The sequence below is a fragment of the Medicago sativa genome, chromosome 4 (genome assembly GCF_051527215.1).
Source record: "Medicago sativa cultivar Bolivia chromosome 4, Bolivia_mono, whole genome shotgun sequence".
In the NCBI taxonomy this organism is placed as follows: domain Eukaryota; kingdom Viridiplantae; phylum Streptophyta; class Magnoliopsida; order Fabales; family Fabaceae; genus Medicago; species Medicago sativa.
Window position 1 is genome coordinate 23,706,811 of NC_140752.1, and position 22,106 is coordinate 23,728,916.

General features: G+C 34.1%; 1 protein-coding gene and 3 long non-coding RNA genes across 4 annotated transcripts; 2 read left to right on the forward strand and 2 right to left on the reverse strand.

Annotated features, from left to right (window-relative positions):
• Positions 1–3,070: 3,070 nt before the first annotated feature.
• LOC146927118 (uncharacterized) lies at positions 3,071–5,338 on the reverse strand. The gene is made up of 2 exons (XR_015008167.1): positions 5,195–5,338; positions 3,071–3,332 (listed from the first exon to the last, which is right to left on the reverse strand). It is a non-coding gene; the product is annotated as an uncharacterized LOC146927118 (long non-coding RNA).
• Positions 5,339–8,309: 2,971 nt separating this feature from the next.
• LOC146927119 (uncharacterized) lies at positions 8,310–11,048 on the forward strand. The gene is made up of 3 exons (XR_015008168.1): positions 8,310–8,513; positions 9,858–9,944; positions 10,751–11,048. It is a non-coding gene; the product is annotated as an uncharacterized LOC146927119 (long non-coding RNA).
• A 4,029-nt stretch (positions 11,049–15,077) lies between these two features.
• LOC146927120 (uncharacterized) lies at positions 15,078–17,909 on the forward strand. Its single transcript, XR_015008169.1, has 3 exons — positions 15,078–15,298; positions 16,639–16,725; positions 17,617–17,909. It is a non-coding gene; the product is annotated as an uncharacterized LOC146927120 (long non-coding RNA).
• A 990-nt stretch (positions 17,910–18,899) lies between these two features.
• Positions 18,900–21,640, reverse strand: LOC146927121 (F-box/FBD/LRR-repeat protein At4g26340-like). The gene is made up of 4 exons (XM_085708126.1): positions 21,155–21,640; positions 19,657–20,109; positions 19,374–19,526; positions 18,900–19,190 (listed from the first exon to the last, which is right to left on the reverse strand). Exons 1-4 carry the CDS (start codon positions 21,638–21,640, stop codon positions 18,900–18,902), a joined length of 1,383 nt encoding a protein of 460 aa, XP_085564252.1.
• Between the last annotated feature and the right edge of the window lie 466 nt (positions 21,641–22,106).

Below are 22,106 nucleotides of genomic sequence, written 5' to 3' on the forward strand. Positions count from 1 at the left end.
AGCCTTATCGAATCGAAGCATGTAATAGCTCCTAGGAAATCTAACTACCATATCTACTACTTCCATGGTTTATATTAGAATTTTCAAAAAGGCCAAAATGGGGGTTAAGTTAATTTCCTTGTTAATTTACGGATTTTACTCGTTTTTTACCTTTTTTCTTTCAACAAAAAAGGCATAAAGTGGCCTAGCCTTATCGAATCGAAGCATGCAAAATAGTTTCTAGGAAATCTAACGAGCATATTTATGACTTCCATGGTTTATATTAGAATTTTCAAAAACGGCCAAAATGGGGGTTAGGTTAATTTCCTTGTTAATTTACGGATTTTACTCGTTTTTGACCCTTTTTCTTTCACTAAAATGGGCATAAAGTGGCCTAGCCTTATCGAATCGAGGCATCTAAAAGTTCCTAGGATATTGAACGAGCATATCTACAACTTACATGGTTGATTTTAGAAATTTCAAAAACGGCCAAAATGGTGGTAAAGTGAATTTCCTTGTTAATTGACGGATTTTACTCGTTTTTGACCCTTTTTCTTTCACTAAAAAGAGCATAAAGTGACCTAGCCTTATCGAATCGAAGCATGTAATAGTTCCTAGGAAATCTAACAAGCATATCTACGACTTCCATGGTTTATATTAGAATTTTCAAAATCGGCCAAAATGGGGGTTAAGTTAATTTCCTTGTTAATTTTTGGATTTTACTCGTTTTGACCCTTTTTCTTTCACTAAAAAAGGCATAAAGTGGCCTAGCCTTATCGAATCGAAGCATGCAATAGTTCCTAGGAAATATTACATGCATATCTACGACATCCACAGTTGATTATAGAATTTTAAAAAACGGCCTAAATGGTGGTAAAGTGAATTTCCTTGTTAATTTACGGATTTTACTCATTTTTGACCCTTTTCCTTTCACTAAAAAGGGCATAAAGTGAGCTAGCCTTATCGAATCGAAGCATGTAATAGTTCCTAGGAAACCTGACAAGCATATCTACGACTTCCATGGTTTATATTAGAATTTTCAAAAACGGCCAAAATGGGGGTTAAGTTAATTTCCTAGTTAATTTACGGATTTTACTCGTTTTTGACCCTTTTTCTTTTACGAAAAAAGGCATAAATTGGCCTAGCCTTATTGAATCGAAGCATGCAATAGTTCCTAGGAAATATAACAAGCATATCTACGACATCCACGGTTGATTATAGAATTTTCAAAAACGGCCTAAATGGGGGGTTAAGTGAATTTCCTTGTTAATTTACGAATTTGACTTGTTTTTGACCCTTTTTCTTTCACTAAAAAGGGTATAAAGTGGCCTAGCCTTGTTGAATCGAACCATGTAATAGTTTTTAGGAAATCTAACAAGCATATCTACGACTTCCATGGTTTATATTAGAATTTTCAAAAACGGCGAAAATGGGGGTTAAGTTAATTTCCTAGTTAATTTACGGATTTTACTCGTTTTTGACCCTTTTTATTTTACTAAAAAAGGCATAAATTGGCCTAGCCTTATCGAATCAAAGCATGCAATAGTTCCTAGGAAATATAACAAGCATATCTACGACATCCACGGTTGATTATAGAATTTTCAAAAACGGCCTAAATGGGGGTTAAGTGAATTCCCTTGTTAATTTACGGATTTTACTTGTTTTTGACCCTTTTTCTTTCAATACAAAGGGCATAAAATGGTCTAGCCTTATCGAATCGAACCATGTAATAGGTTTTAGGAAATCTAACAAGCATATCTACGACTTCCATGGTTTATATTAGAATTTTCAAAAACGGCAAAAATAGGGGTTAAGTTCATTTCCTTGTTAATTTACGGATTTTACTCGTTTTTGACCCTTTTTCTTTCACTAAAAAGGACATAATATGGCCTAGCCTATCGAATTGAAGCATGCAATAGTTCCTAGGAAATCTAAGAAGCATATCTACGACTTGCATGGTTGATTTTAGAAATTTCAAAATGGCCAAAATGGTGGTAAAGTGAATTTCCTTGTTAATTTACGGATTTTACTCGATTTTGATCCTTTTTCTTTCACTAAAAAGGGCACAAAGTGGCCTAGCCTTAGCGAAACGAAGAATATAATAGTTCCTAGGAAATATAATAAGCATATCTACGACATCCACGGTTGATTTCAGAATTTTCAAAATCGGCCAAAATGGGGGTTAAGTGAATTTCCTTGTTAATTTACGGATTTTACTCGTTTTTGACCCTTTTTCTTTCACTAAAACGGGCATAAAGTGGCCTAGCCTTATCGAATCGAAGTATGGAATAGTTTCTAGGAAATCTAACAAGCATATCTACGACTTCCATGGTTTATTTTAGAATTTTCAAAAATGGCCAAGATGGGGGTTAAGTGAATTTCCTTGTTAATTTACAGATTTTACTTGTTTTTTTACCCTTTTTCTTTCACTAAAAAGGGCATAAAATGGCCTAACCTTATCGAATCGAAGCATGTAATAGTTCCTAGTAAATCTAACAAGCATATTTACGACATCCACGGTTGATTATAGAATTTTCAAAAACAGACAAAATGGGGCTTAAGTGAATTTCCTTGTTAATTTACGGATTTTACTTGTTTTTTTACCCTTTTTCTTTCACTAAAAAGTCCATAAAATGGCCTAACCTTATCGAATCAAAGCATGTAATAGTTCCTAGTAAATCTAACAAGCATATTTTCGACATCGACGGTTGATTATAGAATTTTCAAAAACAGCCAAAATGGGGGTTAAGTGAATTTTCTTGTTAATTTACGGATTTTTCTTGTTTTTGACCTTTTTTCTTTCACTAAAAAGGACGTAAAGTTGAGCCTTATGGATTCGAAGCATGTAATAGTTCCTATGAAATCTAACAAGCATATATTCGTCTTTCAAGGTTGATTTTATCATTTTTGAAAACGGACAAAATGAGGGTTAAGTTAATTTCCTTGTTAATTTACGGATTTTGTAACGCCCTAAACCCCGAAAGCAATAATCATGCGATTTTAAATAATAATTATCCAAAAAAAGTTTAGAAGTCACGTCGTCATTCGTTTCAAGACATATAAATATTCAGTTTAAAAAAAAAAAAAACATCGCAGCGGAAAAATTTCAACAATCAACATAAAAAAATCTCAAAGACATACAGTCATCCTCAAGTACATCTAGTAACCATTTCAAAGGCCATAACAAGGCTCAAAACACAAGAAATATCTCAACATGAAGCAACGACAAAAGTAAGACTCGATATCCTAATCAGAGCCCGACACTACTAAACTCCAAAGCAGATAAAGGAGGAAGCTTCCGCTATCCTCAAGCATCTCACCAAGCAAGCTACGCAACTAATCCTGCACACCGTCTACCCATTCATAAGAATAAGGCAGGCGGTCAACCAAACGACCACTGGGGGTTAGACATCATTCAAATCAATTAAAGAATAATCAAATGTAAATAAATGACATAACCAATTTCAGATGATCAACGACGTCTAATCACATTGTTCATAAGGATCCATCGTCATTTATTCAACATTAATCATACAAGTGTGCTATATCATAACAAGTGTACTTTCACACCTTCATATATCACCAAATTTCACTAAGTATGCAATCACCAAAATTTCATCAATGTACATATTTCACCAAGGTTCACCAAGCACATATCAAACATAGCACATTTAAACATTAATGAATGTATGTAATGCGCCTAGACACGACTTTATATGCATGTGGTACCGAATCATCGTCAAGGTCGTCACCTTAAAACATCGCCTCTTGATACGAAATTGTATCATAAACATCGCCTCTAAACATCGCCTTTGGACACTTATGAATGCATGAATATATGACACCACAATGCATATGTTCATACAATAATTTACCAAAATGAACACCGACACCTTTCATACATACAACCACCATCAGTATCATCACCAAATTGCATGTAAGAATTCACCTTTCATTACAAATCACCAACACCAAAAATCATCATCAATAACATTCATCTCAAAGAAGCAACAAGGTTCCAAATTCACATTTCACATATAACGGACATCTAACAACATCATGATATTCATCACATTAAACACCCAAACAACATTAATTCATTCTTATTCTATCACATCATCATGAATAAAAGGTCATTTACAAGTTATTGAATCATAAAAGTTTAGCATAATTCGTCTATTTTGACATTCTCACATCAACAAATGGTTTGCATTCCAAAACTAATCAAGTAGATCAATATCAATTATTAATCTTAATAATGGTATCTCTTTTTGAACCATGGAGTTCCATTCAAAGATAAAAAGTCACGGCATTTAATTTGAAACATTCAGGAACATGAAAATATATGTACAGCCTCTAGCCCTTACACACTCTATGATCAAAAATAAAATAAAAACACTATTAGGGACTTAATTTATTTGATCATAGTTGTATATCTTTCTTGAAACCTATTGCACCATTTTAAAACAAAAAAATTAACATAGCAGCAAGGACAATTGGAAAAAAAAAACGAAAGGTATGCCAAAAAGGAAAATAGCATCAATGTGCCACACCAAATTTCTAGTAAAATAACAGTGTTGTAGTAGCACTCACAGAGCTTGCAATTGGTTTGTACCACATATAATACACGTATAGAATTAATGGCAACCATATAAGCATGCCCCAAAAGTTTAGTTAGGCTAGGCAGATGTGAACCAAAGGTATACATGAATACCAAAAAAAAAAGTCAATATGTATTAAACTCAATGGGTTTCCAGCCAACACAAATGCATAAATCCCTAAAAATAATTTGTAATATTAAATGAAACAAGCAATAGTGAGTGTCTTTGATAACTGATAACGTGGGGGACAAAAGTCATGTAGCAGAAGATTCAATGATATTGCCCTCATGACCCATCAACAACGCGTCTACCCATGGAATTGAAAATAAGACCCCAACAATTTTCTTTCCTTTAGCAGATGAAATAATATGTGAACACGGGTTTTAAATCACAGTTTTCGCTTGAAAGAATGAAACGTATTACACTAGCAACTTAAACACAACTACACATACAAACACCAAGGAAGGATACAATTAATCACACAACCAGATTTACACATAAATTAAGGACACAAAATTCATCAAACAAAATCATCAATTCATCAATTCAATGATTAATCATAAGCTAGAACAAGAAGAAAAGTGATTATGAGAATAAGTATCCAACCCCCTTACCTCAAAGCTTTATCAACACTAACTATGGCTTCACTCTCCCCTTAGCTCTTGAATTTCACCTCTCATAAGCTCTTGATCTTCTTTCCTCTAAGCTCTTCTCTTGCTACCACTTTCTCTCTCTACCTCTCTCTATGTTTATGGCAATCTGTGATAATGAGAAATGACCTAGTTTTTCTCTTAACAAGTATCCTTATACACACCACATATTGGGCTAACAAGTATCCTTATACACACCACATATTGGGCTAAATTAGGTTAAAGCTTAATGGGTCTCTAAACTCATGTCACTAAATTCTCAAAAAGTTACTACATTTACTTAAACCGTTAAAACACCGGATAATTAATATCCCTAAATTAGTACAACTAGTTATTTCTATCTTAGTAAAAATAACTATTCTTACAAAAAAAAATAACCTTAAAAAAAAACTAATTTACCCTCGCTCACCAAATGACTAAAATACCCCTAATTCTAAAATGACTAAAATACCTTTCTTAAGCCAGAATCCAATAATCCCGAATAAAATACACACAAATACAAGTAATCACACACAAACACACATAAAAACAAATAAAATAAATCTGACGAAAATCGGGCTGTTACAACTCTCCCCCTTTAAAAAGAATTTTCGCCCTCGAAAATTACCTGAAGGAAACAACTCCGGATACGAAACCTTCATCCTACTCTCCGATTCCTAGGTAGCACTCTCACCAGTTGGTCCAACCCAAATCACCTTCACCAAAATAATCTCTTTTCCTCTTAAGCGCTTCACTTTCCGATCTTCAATACTAACTGGTCAAGTCTCAACAGTCAAATTCTCTTTTACTGATGAAACATTCACGTTGATGGGTTCTCTTGCCGGCTGCCAAATAATCATCTTCTAAATAGATAATTACACTCATTTATGATTATGGAACATTAGACAACTCTTTCTATACATGTAAATACATTCCTTCAATAGACAACATTCTCTTATTTTTCTTACATAGGTGAAACCATAGGTGAATGCCAAACAATTGTGTTAACTTCAGTTTCTTAACCCTGCATTATTTGTGTTGTTTCAGTTTCTTTGCAATTTCATTTATTCATCATTGAACATGACTGAATTCATATTAACATGGATTTGATTTGCATTCACAACATGCTTTGTTGACAGAGGGGAAAGAGTACACAATGAAAGGTAAGTTTATGAGATATCATTTAATTGCCTTCCAAAATTCCCCATGTCACCTTGAGATATCATTTTTTGAAAGAAAATTGAGAATGTAATATACAACTTTCAAATTTAATACAAGACATGCAAAGCTCAGAATAAAATTGAGGCCCTCCTTCTATATGTGTGGATTCATTCCACACATATAGAAGTTTTTATTTTGTTACCATTTTGTCAGGTAAAAAAAAAAAAAAAGTTGCTATTTTGTCATTATTATTTCGGTGGATCAATGTTGGTTTCTTACTCAGTTTCAAATGGTTAACACATAACACAATAACATGAAACAAGATGTTTGTATTATTTTCACAAGGTTGGTTTCAAAGAAGGTTAATAGTCATTAAGCTATCTTGATGATACATTAAAATTTTGGATTCCTCTTATGACAAAGTATATATATGCTATGCTTTTGGATCTTGAACTGATGCTTTTGATGGAAATTGTGTTTGTTCCAGTGTTCGACACTGACACGGACACATGTTATTACATTTGTAGGTCGAATGACTTTCATATCATTCTGATATGCTATTTTTATCTCTCTAGTTATTTTTTTTTTGGGTTAATACATGTTTACCCCTTGTAATATTAACGATTTCTGGTTTACCTCCTGTAAAAAAAAAATTTGTTTAGATTCCAACCCTATAATTTGAAGATTCTTTGGTTTTAGACCTTTATGAATTTTGACTGTACAAAATCAATGATATAACAGGAGGTAAACCGAAATTCTCTCAAATTACAGGGGGCGAAAGTACCTTAAATTTTATAATTTAATGTCATGAAGGTCTAAAACAAAAGAATCCTCAAATTACAAGGTTGAAATCTAAACAATTTTTTTACAGGGGCAAAACCAGAAATCTAAACTATTTTTTTAAAGTGGGGTAAACAATTTTTATTACAGGGGTAAACATGTATTAACCTTTTTTTTTCTCCATATGTAACAGTACACAAGATGATGGAAGGGGATGGGTAGAGGTGTGTGCCATCTGTCTATATAGATAGAGATGCATGCTTCAAGAATTGAATTGTACCAAGGGTTTTTCTTTATTTTTTTCGTTATTTTGTATTTATTTAATTTTCTTATTTTGTTGTAACTAAATTTCTTCTTCCCTTTTCTTTTTGTGTGGACAGTGACAAGTGTAAGACCCATAATTTAGTTGCGACTAAATTTAGGGCTTTGTATTTTGTTTTGATGTTTTCTTTGTTAATAAATGACATTTCGTCAAAAGAATTATTTTGATTCCAAAACTATTATTTTGAATGGAAACTTGAAGAGCAAGTTAGTTATGTGAGGTCTAGGATTGACTCACATATATTGTTTTCTATTCTGGGTGATTGAGTATGATTTTCATGATGTTTGTTAAGAATGATTATGTTTTTGTGACTTGAGTTAAGGGGAATGCATGAGTATGTGTTTTCTTAATCTTCTTGAGCATTTTTGCGGGTTTGGGGATTCGGGTAGAATCAAATATGAATTCGCCTGCAAATGAAATATTAATGGACCTTGAGAGTCATTAATATTCATTCAGGAAATTTACTTGTCATTGAGATGACATTTTTGGGAATTTAGGAATATTATACCTGCGAGTTGAGAAAAGTTCCGTTAAGAAAATAACAGAGAATGAATAGTGATTTTGAGTAAGGAGGTAATTCTAAGATGTTTGAGACCGGTTAGAAGTCATCAGAGTTAGGATAGAACTTTGTCAGTTACGTGTACCTTGAACCGCGAGAACCAGGTACGGTTTATTTCCAAAACCAAACACTATATATTTTTGTGTTTCTTAGTGACCAAGTAAGATTTCCTAAAATATCTATATATTTGCTTTAGATATTATTATTTTAATTAAGATATTTGTGAGTGTTAGTAAGATTATGTGGACATGGTCATTCCTTCCTTTCTATCTATTAATAGGAGGTTTAGGCTTAAAATCTTTCCTCTCTATTCCTGCCATCACCGAACCCTCATCTCTCCTTTCAACAATTTTCCTTTTCTTTCTTCATTTCAAAAGTGAGTGTGAGAAGAAAAAGAATCAAATCTCTCAAGCATTACAACCTTAGAGGAGTAGTTGGTGATTCTTGAGACACATGGATCAAGATTGTTGGTGTTGTGTGAGGTAAACATCTTTTCTTCTTTCCCTCTTGAAACCGTATGTGAGGGACCTTTTCTCTTGTTTCATTAATTAACCATGTTAGTGTATATTGTTTGAGAAATTTTCCCTTATGCTTTCTCTTCCAAACCCGTGTGGCTTTGTACGTGGACAAGAGTTTGTGTTGATTTTCTTTGATGACTTATTTTGATCTTTGGTGGTAATATGTGAAAAGAGTTATTTTGGACTCTTGCTCTTTGTTCACTCAAAATAGTTTGTATCGAAATTAGTAGTTATAAGAATAAAATCCAACTCTTTGATCAAGTTATGGATTGTAGTTTATCATGTTGTTGTTGATTTAAAATGGTCTTTGTGTTTTAGAAGCTCTATCTTTTCAAATTTCCCTTGGCCAAAGTTATAGCTACATGGCTTATGATTATATAAAGCTGGACGAAAATATTATTTTGAGCATTATGAAAATATTATTATTTTTGAAAAATGTTGTTGATCTTTCTTGTGAGTTCATATGGTTATAGGCCGCAAGAAAATTTATGATCGGATTGTTTTAAAATTTTAGCATTTTTGGAAATATTTGTTCGGATGTAATTGCTGAAACGAAAAAGGGAATTTTCGTCAATTTAAGGCTGTTGAAAATCTGAAAATGAGTTGACCAATGGATTTGCGTCGTCGAGACATTCGAAATGGACCTATGGTTCGCGACGTTCCGACGACGGATAAATTTATTATGATTTTCTAAAAATATTTTGTCTGTGAATTTGTGTTAGATTGACTGAGCCAGAGGCTCTGGTAGGCGATGTAAACACAAAGGAGACTCTGTCGAAAATTCATCAGATTCATTTTATCTTATTTTTGAGTGGTTTTGAAAAGAGGTTTCAAAACCAATAATATTTTGGGATTCACCTGAACATGAAAAGTATTTGTCAAAATTGTTTGGAAATCTTTAAGGTCCCTCAGAAGACTTAGAGTATTTGAGAAAGTATTTCCTTGGGTGATTTTAAGGAAAAATGCAATTTAAATTTAGTCTCATCGAAGTATTTGGAGAATATTTTAGAAACATTGTTATTTTGAAATTGTCTAAAGAACAAAATGTTTTGAGTAGATAAATTTTCGAAAGAAAAGTCTCTGATGAGAGAGAGAGAGAGAGAGAGAGAGTTCTCCATAGTTACTTTTGTCAAATTTAGGGTGATTAAGTGTTTTGAGAGGTTTTGAGACGAAGGCTCTTTTGGAAAACATTTTATTTAAGTTTTTGGAATTATTGAAGTTGATCATATTTCCGAGTGAGTTGAATTTCACCTAGAATGGGTAGGAATCTTTAGAGCCGATATTTACCTAAGTTATTGTATATGTTAGGATACTTAGCTCGAGGGTTTAGAGACGTTCCTGATGTAGATGCTTACGAGTTGTAGAGCTGTACATTATAAGGAATGCTTTGCTCAGGTAAGGGGCACTTTCTTGAAACTCCATAGTTACTTAAATGCCTGGATGGTTTACGTGCTATTCTGTGTATTGTGAATATAATATGTTAAGTGAATGTGTTTGCCCAATGTGGGATTTGTTTGCAATCAATGTGATTATGATATGTTGATGTGCTTTGCTTTCATATGATTTGTGAATAAATATATGAAATGTCTGTTGATATGTTAAAAGTTGTAATCCTCATGGTTTAGCCTGTGTGGCATTTTCTAGCCTTTGTGGTGATATTCAAAGTCCAGTGTTATTTGAATAAAACATCTCTATGGTGGCCTTTGTGGTGATAACACCTTAGTGGTGGCCTTTGTGGTGATATTCAAAGTCCAGTATCATTTGAATGAAACACCTCTATGGTGGCCTTTGTGGTGATAACACCTTAGTGGTGGCCTTTGTGGTGGTATTCAAAGTCCAGAGTCAGTTGAATGAAACACCTCTATGGTGGCCTTTGTGGTGATAACACCTTAGTGGTGGCCTTTGTGGTGATATTCAATCCTAGAGTCATTTGAATGTAACACTCCTGTGGTGGCTTATGTGGCGATATTCAATTCCGGAATCAGTTTCATGTGACGACCCCTGATAGGTGTCACACTCATATTGAGTCTGCATTTGCTAGGCTAATTGTGCATCATTATATTTTAATTGAGGAATGTTTATGTTGATGTTATTTACCATGCTAGTATGTTATGCCTTCAGTATTTTTGTAATTATGTTGTTTTTAGATCGTGACCCTTTACATTAATTCGTGGATCGGGCTTTGCCCCACATCCAAATAGGGACTTTTCTTTGCTGGAATAGCAAAGGCTTTGGAGGTGTAGCAGTCAGGCTTGATGCCATTGGAAGGATCTTGTACCTTGTCATCCCAGTTCAGAGTTAAGGATCAGCTTAGATGTTTTACTTGTGGTGTCTCATGTTTATGTATTTTTACTTCTTTCGTTTTGGCACCGCTGTAAATGATACTACCATGAGAAATGACTACTCGAATACTATTTTATGCTTTCGTAGTGCATGATTTGATATTAAAAGCTCATTGCCTAATATTGTTTTATAAAATGTGACATTTGATTCAGATTGTCATGTTGGTAATGCTTTCCAAATATTTTACTTAATCTGTTTTTAAATTAAAGACGATCCTGAATCCTTTAGTGCATGGCATTGAGTTGTTTTAAAAAGAAAAAAAAATGCACTCTTGTTTTGAAAATCGGGCTGTTACATTGTAGTATCAGAGCATGGTAGTAGATTTACTTCAAGGGCTGTGAGTCGGGTGTCCTAAGCTAATCAAGAGTCGAGTTTAGTACGCATAAGTGCTTGGTGTCCTTTTGTGCTTTGTTTTGCTTTGGGCCAAATATGATATGCCTATTTAGTTGTTTATTCCTTGATGCGGAGAAATGTGTTTTAGCACCTTAGTAGAAAGAGTAGTTAGAATCTAAAGCATTAGTCGATTGTCGTCGACGATTGTTTCCGATCCCTTTTAGATGCAATGGTCCAGAGAGGACAAGTTTGCAATAAGTTTTTACTTAGAAGAGTTCAGTGCAGTACCAAGGTTTAGGAGCTACCTTGATTGACAGCCACGAGTGTTATGTTGAGATCGGTGAATGCTCAATTGGTGGAGAGTCTAATGGAAAGAGGGAAAAGTTTGAGAAAATTTGAAGAAGGCATTTGATGTATTCTTTGGTGAATTTCAAGATGAAAGAGAATGGAGTTGGTAATTGGTGAGGTGATGTGACCACCATGGTGTTGCATTAAGCAAAGCTGTCATTTGTGACAAATGTGAAGTCTTGGATACGAGCGAAGGTGCTTGTTTTGGAGCTAAAGGGGTGCCGCATGTTGAAGTTATTGGACTTCGTAATACGAAGTAAAGGATTGAAGGTAGTAGTTGCCTTGAAATGTGAGACAAGGTGCCCAAGCTAGTTTAGATTTGGGACTCGGGCGTTTTAATGATGGACATCTAGAGGAGAAAGGTTTGAAACCAAGTGTTTTACAGATGGGTGTTGACCTTTGTATGATCTAAGAGAATAGGAAGTATGGATGTTGATTGAAAATAAGCTTTGAGGCGTTGTGTAGTTGCGCGAGTGTAACTTGTTGAATACTGCTATATAAACTTTAGGAGTCGATATTGGATTTATGAGCTATCTTTAGTTGTTGGGTAATAGTTGGAAGTATTAATTAAGAAAATAGTTGAAATTTGTTGTAGTGCCAAGTCTGTAGACTGTTAAGACTGTGGAGCACCGAGAGAGTTTGAACATTCAGAACGCTTGGGTGAAGTTAGAGTGATGGTTTGATTGATAACCCTGAGGCGGTTGGATCTTAAGTGGAGATTTTATCGGCTAGATTTCGGGTGGTGAACCAAGAGATACGTTGGACTTAAGGTGTAGTGATTCATCTTGGATTATGTGGAAGTGAGATGAATGTTAACGGAACTTGAATAGGATTTATTCCATGACTAAGCGTGAGCAAAGTGTCTCACTTATCGGATAGTTTTATGGTTGGACGAGATGTTCTTGGAGAAGTTAATTGTTGAGAGTTTAGGTGTGAGTTTTAATTTTTTTTTGAGATAAGTGAAGTATGTGATTTCAGCGGTACTTTGACGTAAAGTAGTAAAGTAAATTTTTGGAGTTAGGTATGCTTTGAGAGGAACCTAATAGATTAAGAGAACGCGACAAAATTCAAGATTGGACCGAGTAATATTTTGAGATGTAACGGGAGAAAGTGTGTACCTGAAATTTGGGAATATAAGGAAACTAATTTTGGATTTGACCAGGTAGAATTTAAGTCTGGTAAGGAATAATGGTAGGAAATCCATGAGGATGTTGAAGTTGCACTTACGAGTTTCAGAAAGGTAGGACGAAGGAGTTCTAAGTAAAGTTATGAGGATTTCGTCTATGATGAAACAGTTAGTGAAGTATACCAAGACGTGATATAAGCACGTTAAGAAACCAATGATCTGAGATGGGGGCAACATTGATAGTTGAACATTGATGAAAATGGAAGTGTTTCAACATATATTTTGGATATGGAATTTCATGAGAATCCCGAAAGTTGAAATGGATTAAGATTGATATGGATTGTTGAGAAGAAAATAGGAGTTTACGAGAGAAAGACTTGTTTGGGACATCACATGGTTATTGAAGGAAAGTATAAAAAGTTCCCGTGAGGATAAATGTTGATCTGATGAAGGAAACATGTTTTTAGTTAAGGTATGTTGATACAAATTAGGTGTTGATCTGGAGATTTAAGATGCTAAGGCATGATGCGAGTATTGGAAATCTAGGACAGAAATTCGATGTAAATATTGTTATGCATTGAGTAAGACGTTGGTTGTAACATTTTGATTCATTGAAGACAGTTGCTTAAACTTGTCAACAAGTTGTGAATTTTGAATGAAATTATTATGGGAAAAGATTCAGATCAGTTTAGTGGTGTGATTGGAGTAAGTCAAAAAGGTATGAATATTAATAAGGGATAAAAACTCTATAGAGGTGGCAACTTCGTGGTTCTTGTATCAACTTCGTGGTCGGAGTAGCAGTGAATGTCTATGTATTTTGTCTTGGACGTGGCGAATGTTCTATACTTGATAGCCATTCGAGAGGTTTATGTAGTTTTGAGGCCTCAACTGAGAGGAAAACTAATGGATGATGAGGCCTGAAGAAAATTCAAGAGAGAATTTTCGTTAAGAGATGTGATTAAAATGATAGATATGGAAGGTTAAAGGAGTATAACACTTGAATTGAGGATCTTAACCTTGTATGAGGCTTGATAAAGCAATTTTGAGAATAGTGGGAGGTTCTTAGTCGAGTGTTAGAGGTTGTTCTTCGTCGACAAGAAGCAAGATGAATAAAGAAATTGATGGTTATGTAGGAATTGTTAGATTCCTTGTACCTCAGGATATCCCTGAGTGCGGATTGCAAGAAATCATTATTACAGTTTGGTTAAGATCGTCTACGCCACCATCATGACAGCTAGCTATCTATTGACAAATTAGGGAACTGATCATCCTTAATGTGTTGTTAATAGAAAGTGAACATCATGTTGAATGGAACAAGTCAATCTTATCCAGTGTTGTAGTGTGAAATTTTTGGAGGGTAGACGTGGAGACATCAAGAATTTTGATTGTGGACCTATGCTCTTGAGGGACCTAGTGTTGTATTTATGTGTTCTTTGAGGTGATCCTGAGTGGAGTACTCGAGTTGTGATGTCTAGATGTGTGTCTAGAGTTTGAAGTCTATACGACTTTGTAAAGGGTCACAGTAGGTGTATTGTCATGTCATTGTTGGTAGTAGTAATGACTAGATAAGTTGTTACTATTATCTTAGTTTCGAGGACGAAACTTCTTTTTGGAGGGTAGTAATGTAAGACCCATAATTTAGTTGCGACTAAATTTAGGGCTTTGTATTTTGTTTTGATGTTTTCTTTGTTAATAAATGACATTTCGTCAAAAGAATTATTTTGATTCCAAAACTATTATTTTGAATGGAAACTTGAAGAGCAAGTTAGTTATGTGAGGTCTAGGATTGACTCACATATATTGTTTTCTATTCTGGGTGATTGAGTATGATTTTCATGATGTTTGTTAAGAATGATTATGTTTTTGTGACTTGAGTTAAGGGGAATGCATGAGTATGTGTTTTCTTAATCTTCTTGAGCATTTTTGCGGGTTTGGGGATTCGGGTAGAATCAAATATGAATTCGCCTGCAAATGAAATATTAATGGACCTTGAGAGTCATTAATATTCATTCAGGAAATTTACTTGTCATTGAGATGACATTTTTGGGAATTTAGGAATATTATACCTGCGAGTTGAGAAAAGTTCCGATAAGAAAATAACAGAGAATGAATAGTGATTTTGAGTAAGGAGGTAATTCTAAGATGTTTGAGACCGGTTAGAAGTCATCAGAGTTAGGATAGAACTTTGTCAGTTACGTGTACCTTGAACCGCGAGAACCAGGTTCGGTTTATTTCCAAAACCAAACACTATATATTTTTGTGTTTCTTAGTGACCAAGTAAGATTTCCTAAAATATCTAGATATTTGCTTTAGATATTATTATTTTAATTAAGATATTTGTGAGTGTTAGTAAGATTATGTGGACATGGTCATTCCTTCCTTTCTATCTATTAATAGGAGGTTTAGGCTTAAAATCTTTCCTCTCTATTCCTGCCATCACCGAACCCTCATCTCTCCTTTCAACAATTTTCCTTTTCTTTCTTCATTTCAAAAGTGAGTGTGAGAAGAAAAAGAATCAAATCTCTCAAGCATTACAACCTTAGAGGAGTAGTTGGTGATTCTTGAGACACATGGATCAAGATTGTTGGTGTTGTGTGAGGTAAACATCTTTTCTTCTTTCCCTCTTGAAACCGTATGTGAGGGACCTTTTCTCTTGTTTCATTAATTAACCATGTTAGTGTATATTGTTTGAGAAATTTTCCCTTATGCTTTCTCTTCCAAACCCGTGTGGCTTTGTACGTGGACAAGAGTTTGTGTTGATTTTCTTTGATGACTTATTTTGATCTTTGGTGGTAATATGTGAAAAGAGTTATTTTGGACTCTTGCTCTTTGTTCACTCAAAATAGTTTGTATCGAAATTAGTAGTTATAAGAATAAAATCCAACTCTTTGATCAAGTTATGGATTGTAGTTTATCATGTTGTTGTTGATTTAAAATGGTCTTTGTGTTTTAGAAGCTCTATCTTTTCAAATTTCCCTTGGCCAAAGTTATAGCTACATGGCTTATGATTATATAAAGCTGGACGAAAATATTATTTTGAGCATTATGAAAATATTATTATTTTTGAAAAATGTTGTTGATCTTTCTTGTGAGTTCATATGGTTATAGGCCGCAAGAAAATTTATGATCGGATTGTTTTAAAATTTTAGCATTTTTGGAAATATTTGTTCGGATGTAATTGCTGAAACGAAAAAGGGAATTTTCGTCAATTTAAGGCTGTTGAAAATCTGAAAATGAGTTGACCAATGGATTTGCGTCGTCGAGACATTCGAAATGGACCTATGGTTCGCGACGTTCCGACGACGGATAAATTTATTATGATTTTCTAAAAATATTTTGTCTGTGAATTTGTGTTAGATTGACTGAGCCAGAGGCTCTGGTAGGCGATGTAAACACAAAGGAGACTCTGTCGAAAATTCATCAGATTCATTTTATCTTATTTTTGAGTGGTTTTGAAAAGAGGTTTCAAAACCAATAATATTTTGGGATTCACCTGAACATGAAAAGTATTTGTCAAAATTGTTTGGAAATCTTTAAGGTCCCTCAGAAGACTTAGAGTATTTGAGAAAGTATTTCCTTGGGTGATTTTAAGGAAAAATGCAATTTAAATTTAGTCTCATCGAAGTATTTGGAGAATATTTTAGAAACATTGTTATTTTGAAATTGTCTAAAGAACAAAATGTTTTGAGTAGATAAATTTTCGAAAGAAAAGTCTCTGATGAGAGAGAGAGAGAGAGAGAGTTCTCCATAGTTACTTTTGTCAAATTTAGGGTGATTAAGTGTTTTGAGAGGTTTTGAGACGAAGGCTCTTTTGGAAAACATTTTATTTAAGTTTTTGGAATTATTGAAGTTGATCATATTTCCGAGTGAGTTGAATTTCACCTAGAATGGGTAGGAATCTTTAGAGCCGATATTTACCTAAGTTATTGTATATGTTAGGATACTTAGCTCGAGGGTTTAGAGACGTTCCTGATGTAGATGCTTACGAGTTGTAGAGCTGTACATTATAAGGAATGCTTTGCTCAGGTAAGGGGCACTTTCTTGAAACTCCATAGTTACTTAAATGCCTGGATGGTTTACGTGCTATTCTGTGTATTGTGAATATAATATGTTAAGTGAATGTGTTTGCCCAATGTGGGATTTGTTTGCAATCAATGTGATTATGATATGTTGATGTGCTTTGCTTTCATATGATTTGTGAATAAATATATGAAATGTCTGTTGATATGTTAAAAGTTGTAATCCTCATGGTTTAGCCTGTGTGGCATTTTCTAGCCTTTGTGGTGATATTCAAAGTCCAGTGTTATTTGAATAAAACATCTCTATGGTGGCCGTTGTGGTGATAACACCTTAGTGGTGGCCTTTGTGGTGATATTCAAAGTCCAGTATCATTTGAATGAAACACCTCTATGGTGGCCTTTGTGGTGATAACACCTTAGTGGTGGCCTTTGTGGTGGTATTCAAAGTCCAGAGTCAGTTGAATGAAACACCTCTATGGTGGCCTTTGTGGTGATAACACCTTAGTGGTGGCCTTTGTGGTGGTATTCAAAGTCCAGAGTCAGTTGAATGAAACACCTCTATGGTGGCCTTTGTGGTGATAACACCTTAGTGGTGGCCTTTGTGGTGATATTCAATCCTAGAGTCATTTGAATGTAACACTCCTGTGGTGGCCTATGTGGCGATATTCAATTCCGGAATCAGTTTCATGTGACGACCCCTGATAGGTGTCACACTCATATTGAGTCTGCATTTGCTAGGCTAATTGTGCATCATTATATTTTGATTGAGGAATGTTTATGTTGACGTTATTTACCATGCTAGTATGTTATGCCTTCAGTATTTTTGTAATTATGTTGTTTTTAGATCGTGACCCTTTACATTAATTCGTGGATCGGGCTTTGCCCCACATCCAAATAGGGACTTTTCTTTGCTGGAATAGCAAAGGCTTTGGAGGTGTAGCAGTCAGGCTTGATGCCATTGGAAGGATCTTGTACCCTGTCATCCCAGTTCAGAGTTAAGGATCAGCTTTGATGTTTTACTTGTGGTGTCTTATGTTTATGTATTTTTACTTCTTTTGTTTTGGCACCGCTGTAAATGATACTACCATGAGAAATGACTACTCGAATACTATTTTATGCTTTCGTAGTGCATGATTTGATATTAAAAGCTCATTGCCTAATATTGTTTTATAAAATGTGACATTTGATTCAGATTGTCTTGTTGGTAATGCTTTCCAAATATTTTACTTACTCTGTTTTTAAATTAAAGACGATCCTGAATCCTTTAGTGCATGGCATTGAGTTGTTTTAAAAAGAAAAAAAAAATGCACTCTTGTTTTGAAAATTGGGCTGTTACAACAAGTGTGGTGTTAGTTGACATCACGAAATCTATAACAGTCCATAATGTAAAAAGGGATAAACCATTTTAGGCTAACTTTTTCTATACTATTCTAGAGGAAGGAGTTTTTATTTGAGGTATAGCTAGAAACGAGAGATAACAAAAATATGAAGAAATGGGGAATATCAACTCCTACTTGCGCCTCAAAATATCGAAAAAATATAGTAGTTGTCAAAAGATTTTTGAATATAATGAAATGCATAGTACACATTATAAGTTTGCTTCCATTATCCTCTTTTTAGTATTTCAAGAGGGAACGTTTTCTTTGAAATTCAAACAAATGTAAACTACATTAAAACTTCTCATTTTGTGCAAAAGAAAACTTCCTATGTACTTGCAGTTGCAGTGTGCCTCTTGTAAGACATGAACAAATAATTGACCCACATAACAGAAATGTTAAAATTATTATTGAACCCGCTAATTTATTCCGTAATCATTATATTTACAAAGAAAGAAACTCATAATTGATCCACAAACAATTTTTTTTACTTGAATGTAAATACCACAAGACTATTTTCCTCTCACCTTAGATTGTATAGAAGATCAAACTCAAGAATACAAGGTTTGTAATCAGCTAGTAATAGAAAAGGTGATTATGATCAATCAAAGTGAACACTAATTAATGTCCCCAAAAAAAGAAGCTTTAGTTGCAATGACAATAATATCACACAGTAGAAAATCACCAAGTTAACTTGCAACCAGAGGCATGAATAATTACAAATCTTGCACCTTTTTGCATAACATCTAACGAGCTTGACAAAAAATTAGAAACTTTGAGTGTTAGCAAGATTTGGAGATTCTGCTCAGTCAAATGTAAGTCGACACATTTCTGAGGCTCTTGGCACATTCGATAGTCTTTTTAAAATGTCATACTTCTTAATTTGGTCTAAGGAAATATCAGCAATAATCACTGTCTTTAAAACAAGTCCTTTTTGCAAAACATACTCAACAAATGATATTTCATCTTCCTTCAACAAAAAATGATTTTCATCTGAAAATCCTTGAAATCTTTTAAATTGAATAAAGGTAAGGTGGGATACGAGACACTTAGGAGCACTAGGCTGTGGAGCCCATCCTAAAATTGGTGTGTCTTCCTGCAGGCAACAAAAGGATTTGAATAAGATGCAATATCCATAGTAATGAACTAATCATGTTATACATTAAGTTATGTACTGTTCAATATGATGCTACTTCTAATTTATGTAATCAATTTCATTAGAATTGACTAATTACGCATCAAAGTTATGTAGATCAAATTAAGCTTTGATTAAACAAACCTCCATGTTTTGAATTTTAAGAACTTGAAGAATAGGACATTTGTGAAGCAATCTGAGGAGAGAATTGGAGTTAAACCACGGAAGAGTGAGATCTAAATGAAGCAAATAGCAAAATTCTTGAAAAAGTAGATCACGGGGTTCACCAAGCAGCCACTGTTCGTCCGCATTGTCAAGTATTAATTAGTACAAAACCATATCTATCTATATAGATATAAATCATGATTACTAACGTACACTATATAAATTATGAAGTAAACATCAAATAACTAAAATAAAACTTAACCTTGGTTGTTGAATCACTCAAAACTAGATGTTTTGCCCTGGAGAGATTGTTGAGGAGCTTGAGTAATGGGACGATGAAATCATACGACAAAGGCACGAGATCAAGACTTGCTTCTACAACATTGTGCAAGTTTTTCATGTTTAAAACATCGCTGAAACTGTATTGGTAAATGTGAATGTACTCAAGATCTGGCGCATTTATTTCAAGCGAAGGCCCGACCTCCTTACTCTCTATTTCAATTTTCAGCCTTTTCAAGGTAGGTGGAAGGCAAACATTGTCCGAGCTATTGGTTGAAAATTTAAGATCCAGAGCTTCGATGTTTGGGCAGCCACATAGAAGTGCATTCACCATAGGCACTTCCACATAACCGAAGATGTCAATTAGCAGTATCTTCAGTGATGGTAAACTTATTGTCGTAGATCTTTGTATGTTTAGATGAATTTCATTGCAAGACTGTGGAACAGACAAATTATTTTATATCACACTTCATAACTATTTAGCAGTGATACATAAGATTGAAGGCAAATACACTTTGGTGCCAGACAACAACACGACATTAACATATTGGTTACATTCAATTGTTTACATATTTGCAAGGTATTATCAATGTCGACCAGGGTGTCAGCAAGTGTTTCATAGATTTAGAAATCCCAAAAAAGTGATTTAGTAACTAAGTATTAAGTATCAATGTCAATGTCAATTGATGTCATATATTATCAATGTCAATTGATGTCATATTGGACACCAAGACATTGGTGTTTGGCAATACTTATATATTTCAAAGTGTTATGTAATTGGAATTAAGTAACTAAGTATTGGGTTACTAGCTTATTTTAAATATTAGTTTTACTTTATGTTATTTTACTTGTGCATCATTTTCAGTCAATCAATCATTCTGCAATTATCTTCTTCTCTCTAAAACAATCAAACTCTACGATTCCTTGTATAATTTTTCCTTTTTAGCATATTCAATTTCAAATCATTAGAATTCTTACTCTTGAGATTTGAATTTTATCGCTTGGTCCCTAGAATTCATTTCCCGTCTCAAATGGTGTTATGAAACATGGCATCCATGTAAGGAAGAAGAGTATTAGTCAAGAAAATTCTTCTCAAACACCATTATAATTTGAAAGTCACAAACATCTATACCTATAAATTTAATCAAAATCAAAATTTTGTATAATATAATTTTACTTTATGTCATAGCTTTGAGGGTTATATTTAAATTTGACCAAATGTCTTATATACAATCAATCAAACATTTCAACAATTATCTTTTTTCGGATTTTATATGTTAATCCCTAGATATATTTTCCCTGTCTGGTACTATCAGTGTGAGGTACATGTATAACTATTGTATGTTAGTGATTCAAAAAATCCAAAAAAAAAAAAAAAAAAAAAAAGAAGATTGGAGTGATGAGGAAACAAAGATTCAACTTTCCCGCAATAAACATTTGTCAATTAAAAAAGAAAAACTAGCAATAAAAAATGGAAGCACGTGCCTGAGTGAAACGAGGTTAGGGCAAGTGAAGAGGCTCAGAGGAAGCTTGAAGGCAAGTCCATCGGGGTGGTCGTCGGAAAGGAGATCGAGGTCGAGTTCCTCAAGATGAGGCCCAATGACGGCACTAACCCAAGTGTCAACTGAATGGGCACGGAAATTGTCGTCGTTGATAAGGAAGTAAGCACAACTAAGACGCATCTTCCGAATGCCACGGGGATTACGGAGGAGCACACTGTTCACCAAACCATCGAACCTTCTGAGTCGTTTGATAAGGTTATCAGAGTCGTGGAAGGAGTCATTGAAATCTAGCACATGGAGATGCTGCCAAAGGTGTCGCCATCGGCGAGATAGACGGCCAGTGGCAACAATAGTTTTGGTCGGGAGGTATGACAGGATGTGGTTTAGGACATCGTCTCGTAAACTACTGATCCTGTCTTCTATCTCTTCTGAAGTTTTTCGTCGTTTGGAGTTCGAAGCTGCCATTGATGTCTTCACAATATCTTGAGAATGATGGCAGAAAGGTTTGGATGGGAACCACAGAATACAAAAAAGAGAGAAACCCTTAAAATAAAAACGAGAGAGAAACCCTAATTTGTTGATATATATATCCTCGTCACACACTATAAAAAAATAATTCTATTTTTTCTCATAAAATTTTTCAATTTGTTTTCCTCAATAAAACCTTTCTTCGTTAAAATCGTTTTTTTTTTGGGTCTAGTCGTTAAAATCTTTTTTTTTTGACAAATTCGTTAAAATTGTTTTACCCCCTTCAAAAAGAAAATAGTTACATAATTTATTTATTCAAAAAATAAATAAATAAATCTACTTCTATTCTTTAGTTACATAAATTGTTTTTCCCTTTTATTGAAATAAATGATTTTCATATATATTTTGGATTTTTTTTCTTCGTGAGAGGTTTTGTTCGTCGTCTTTGTACTACGTTGTTTAT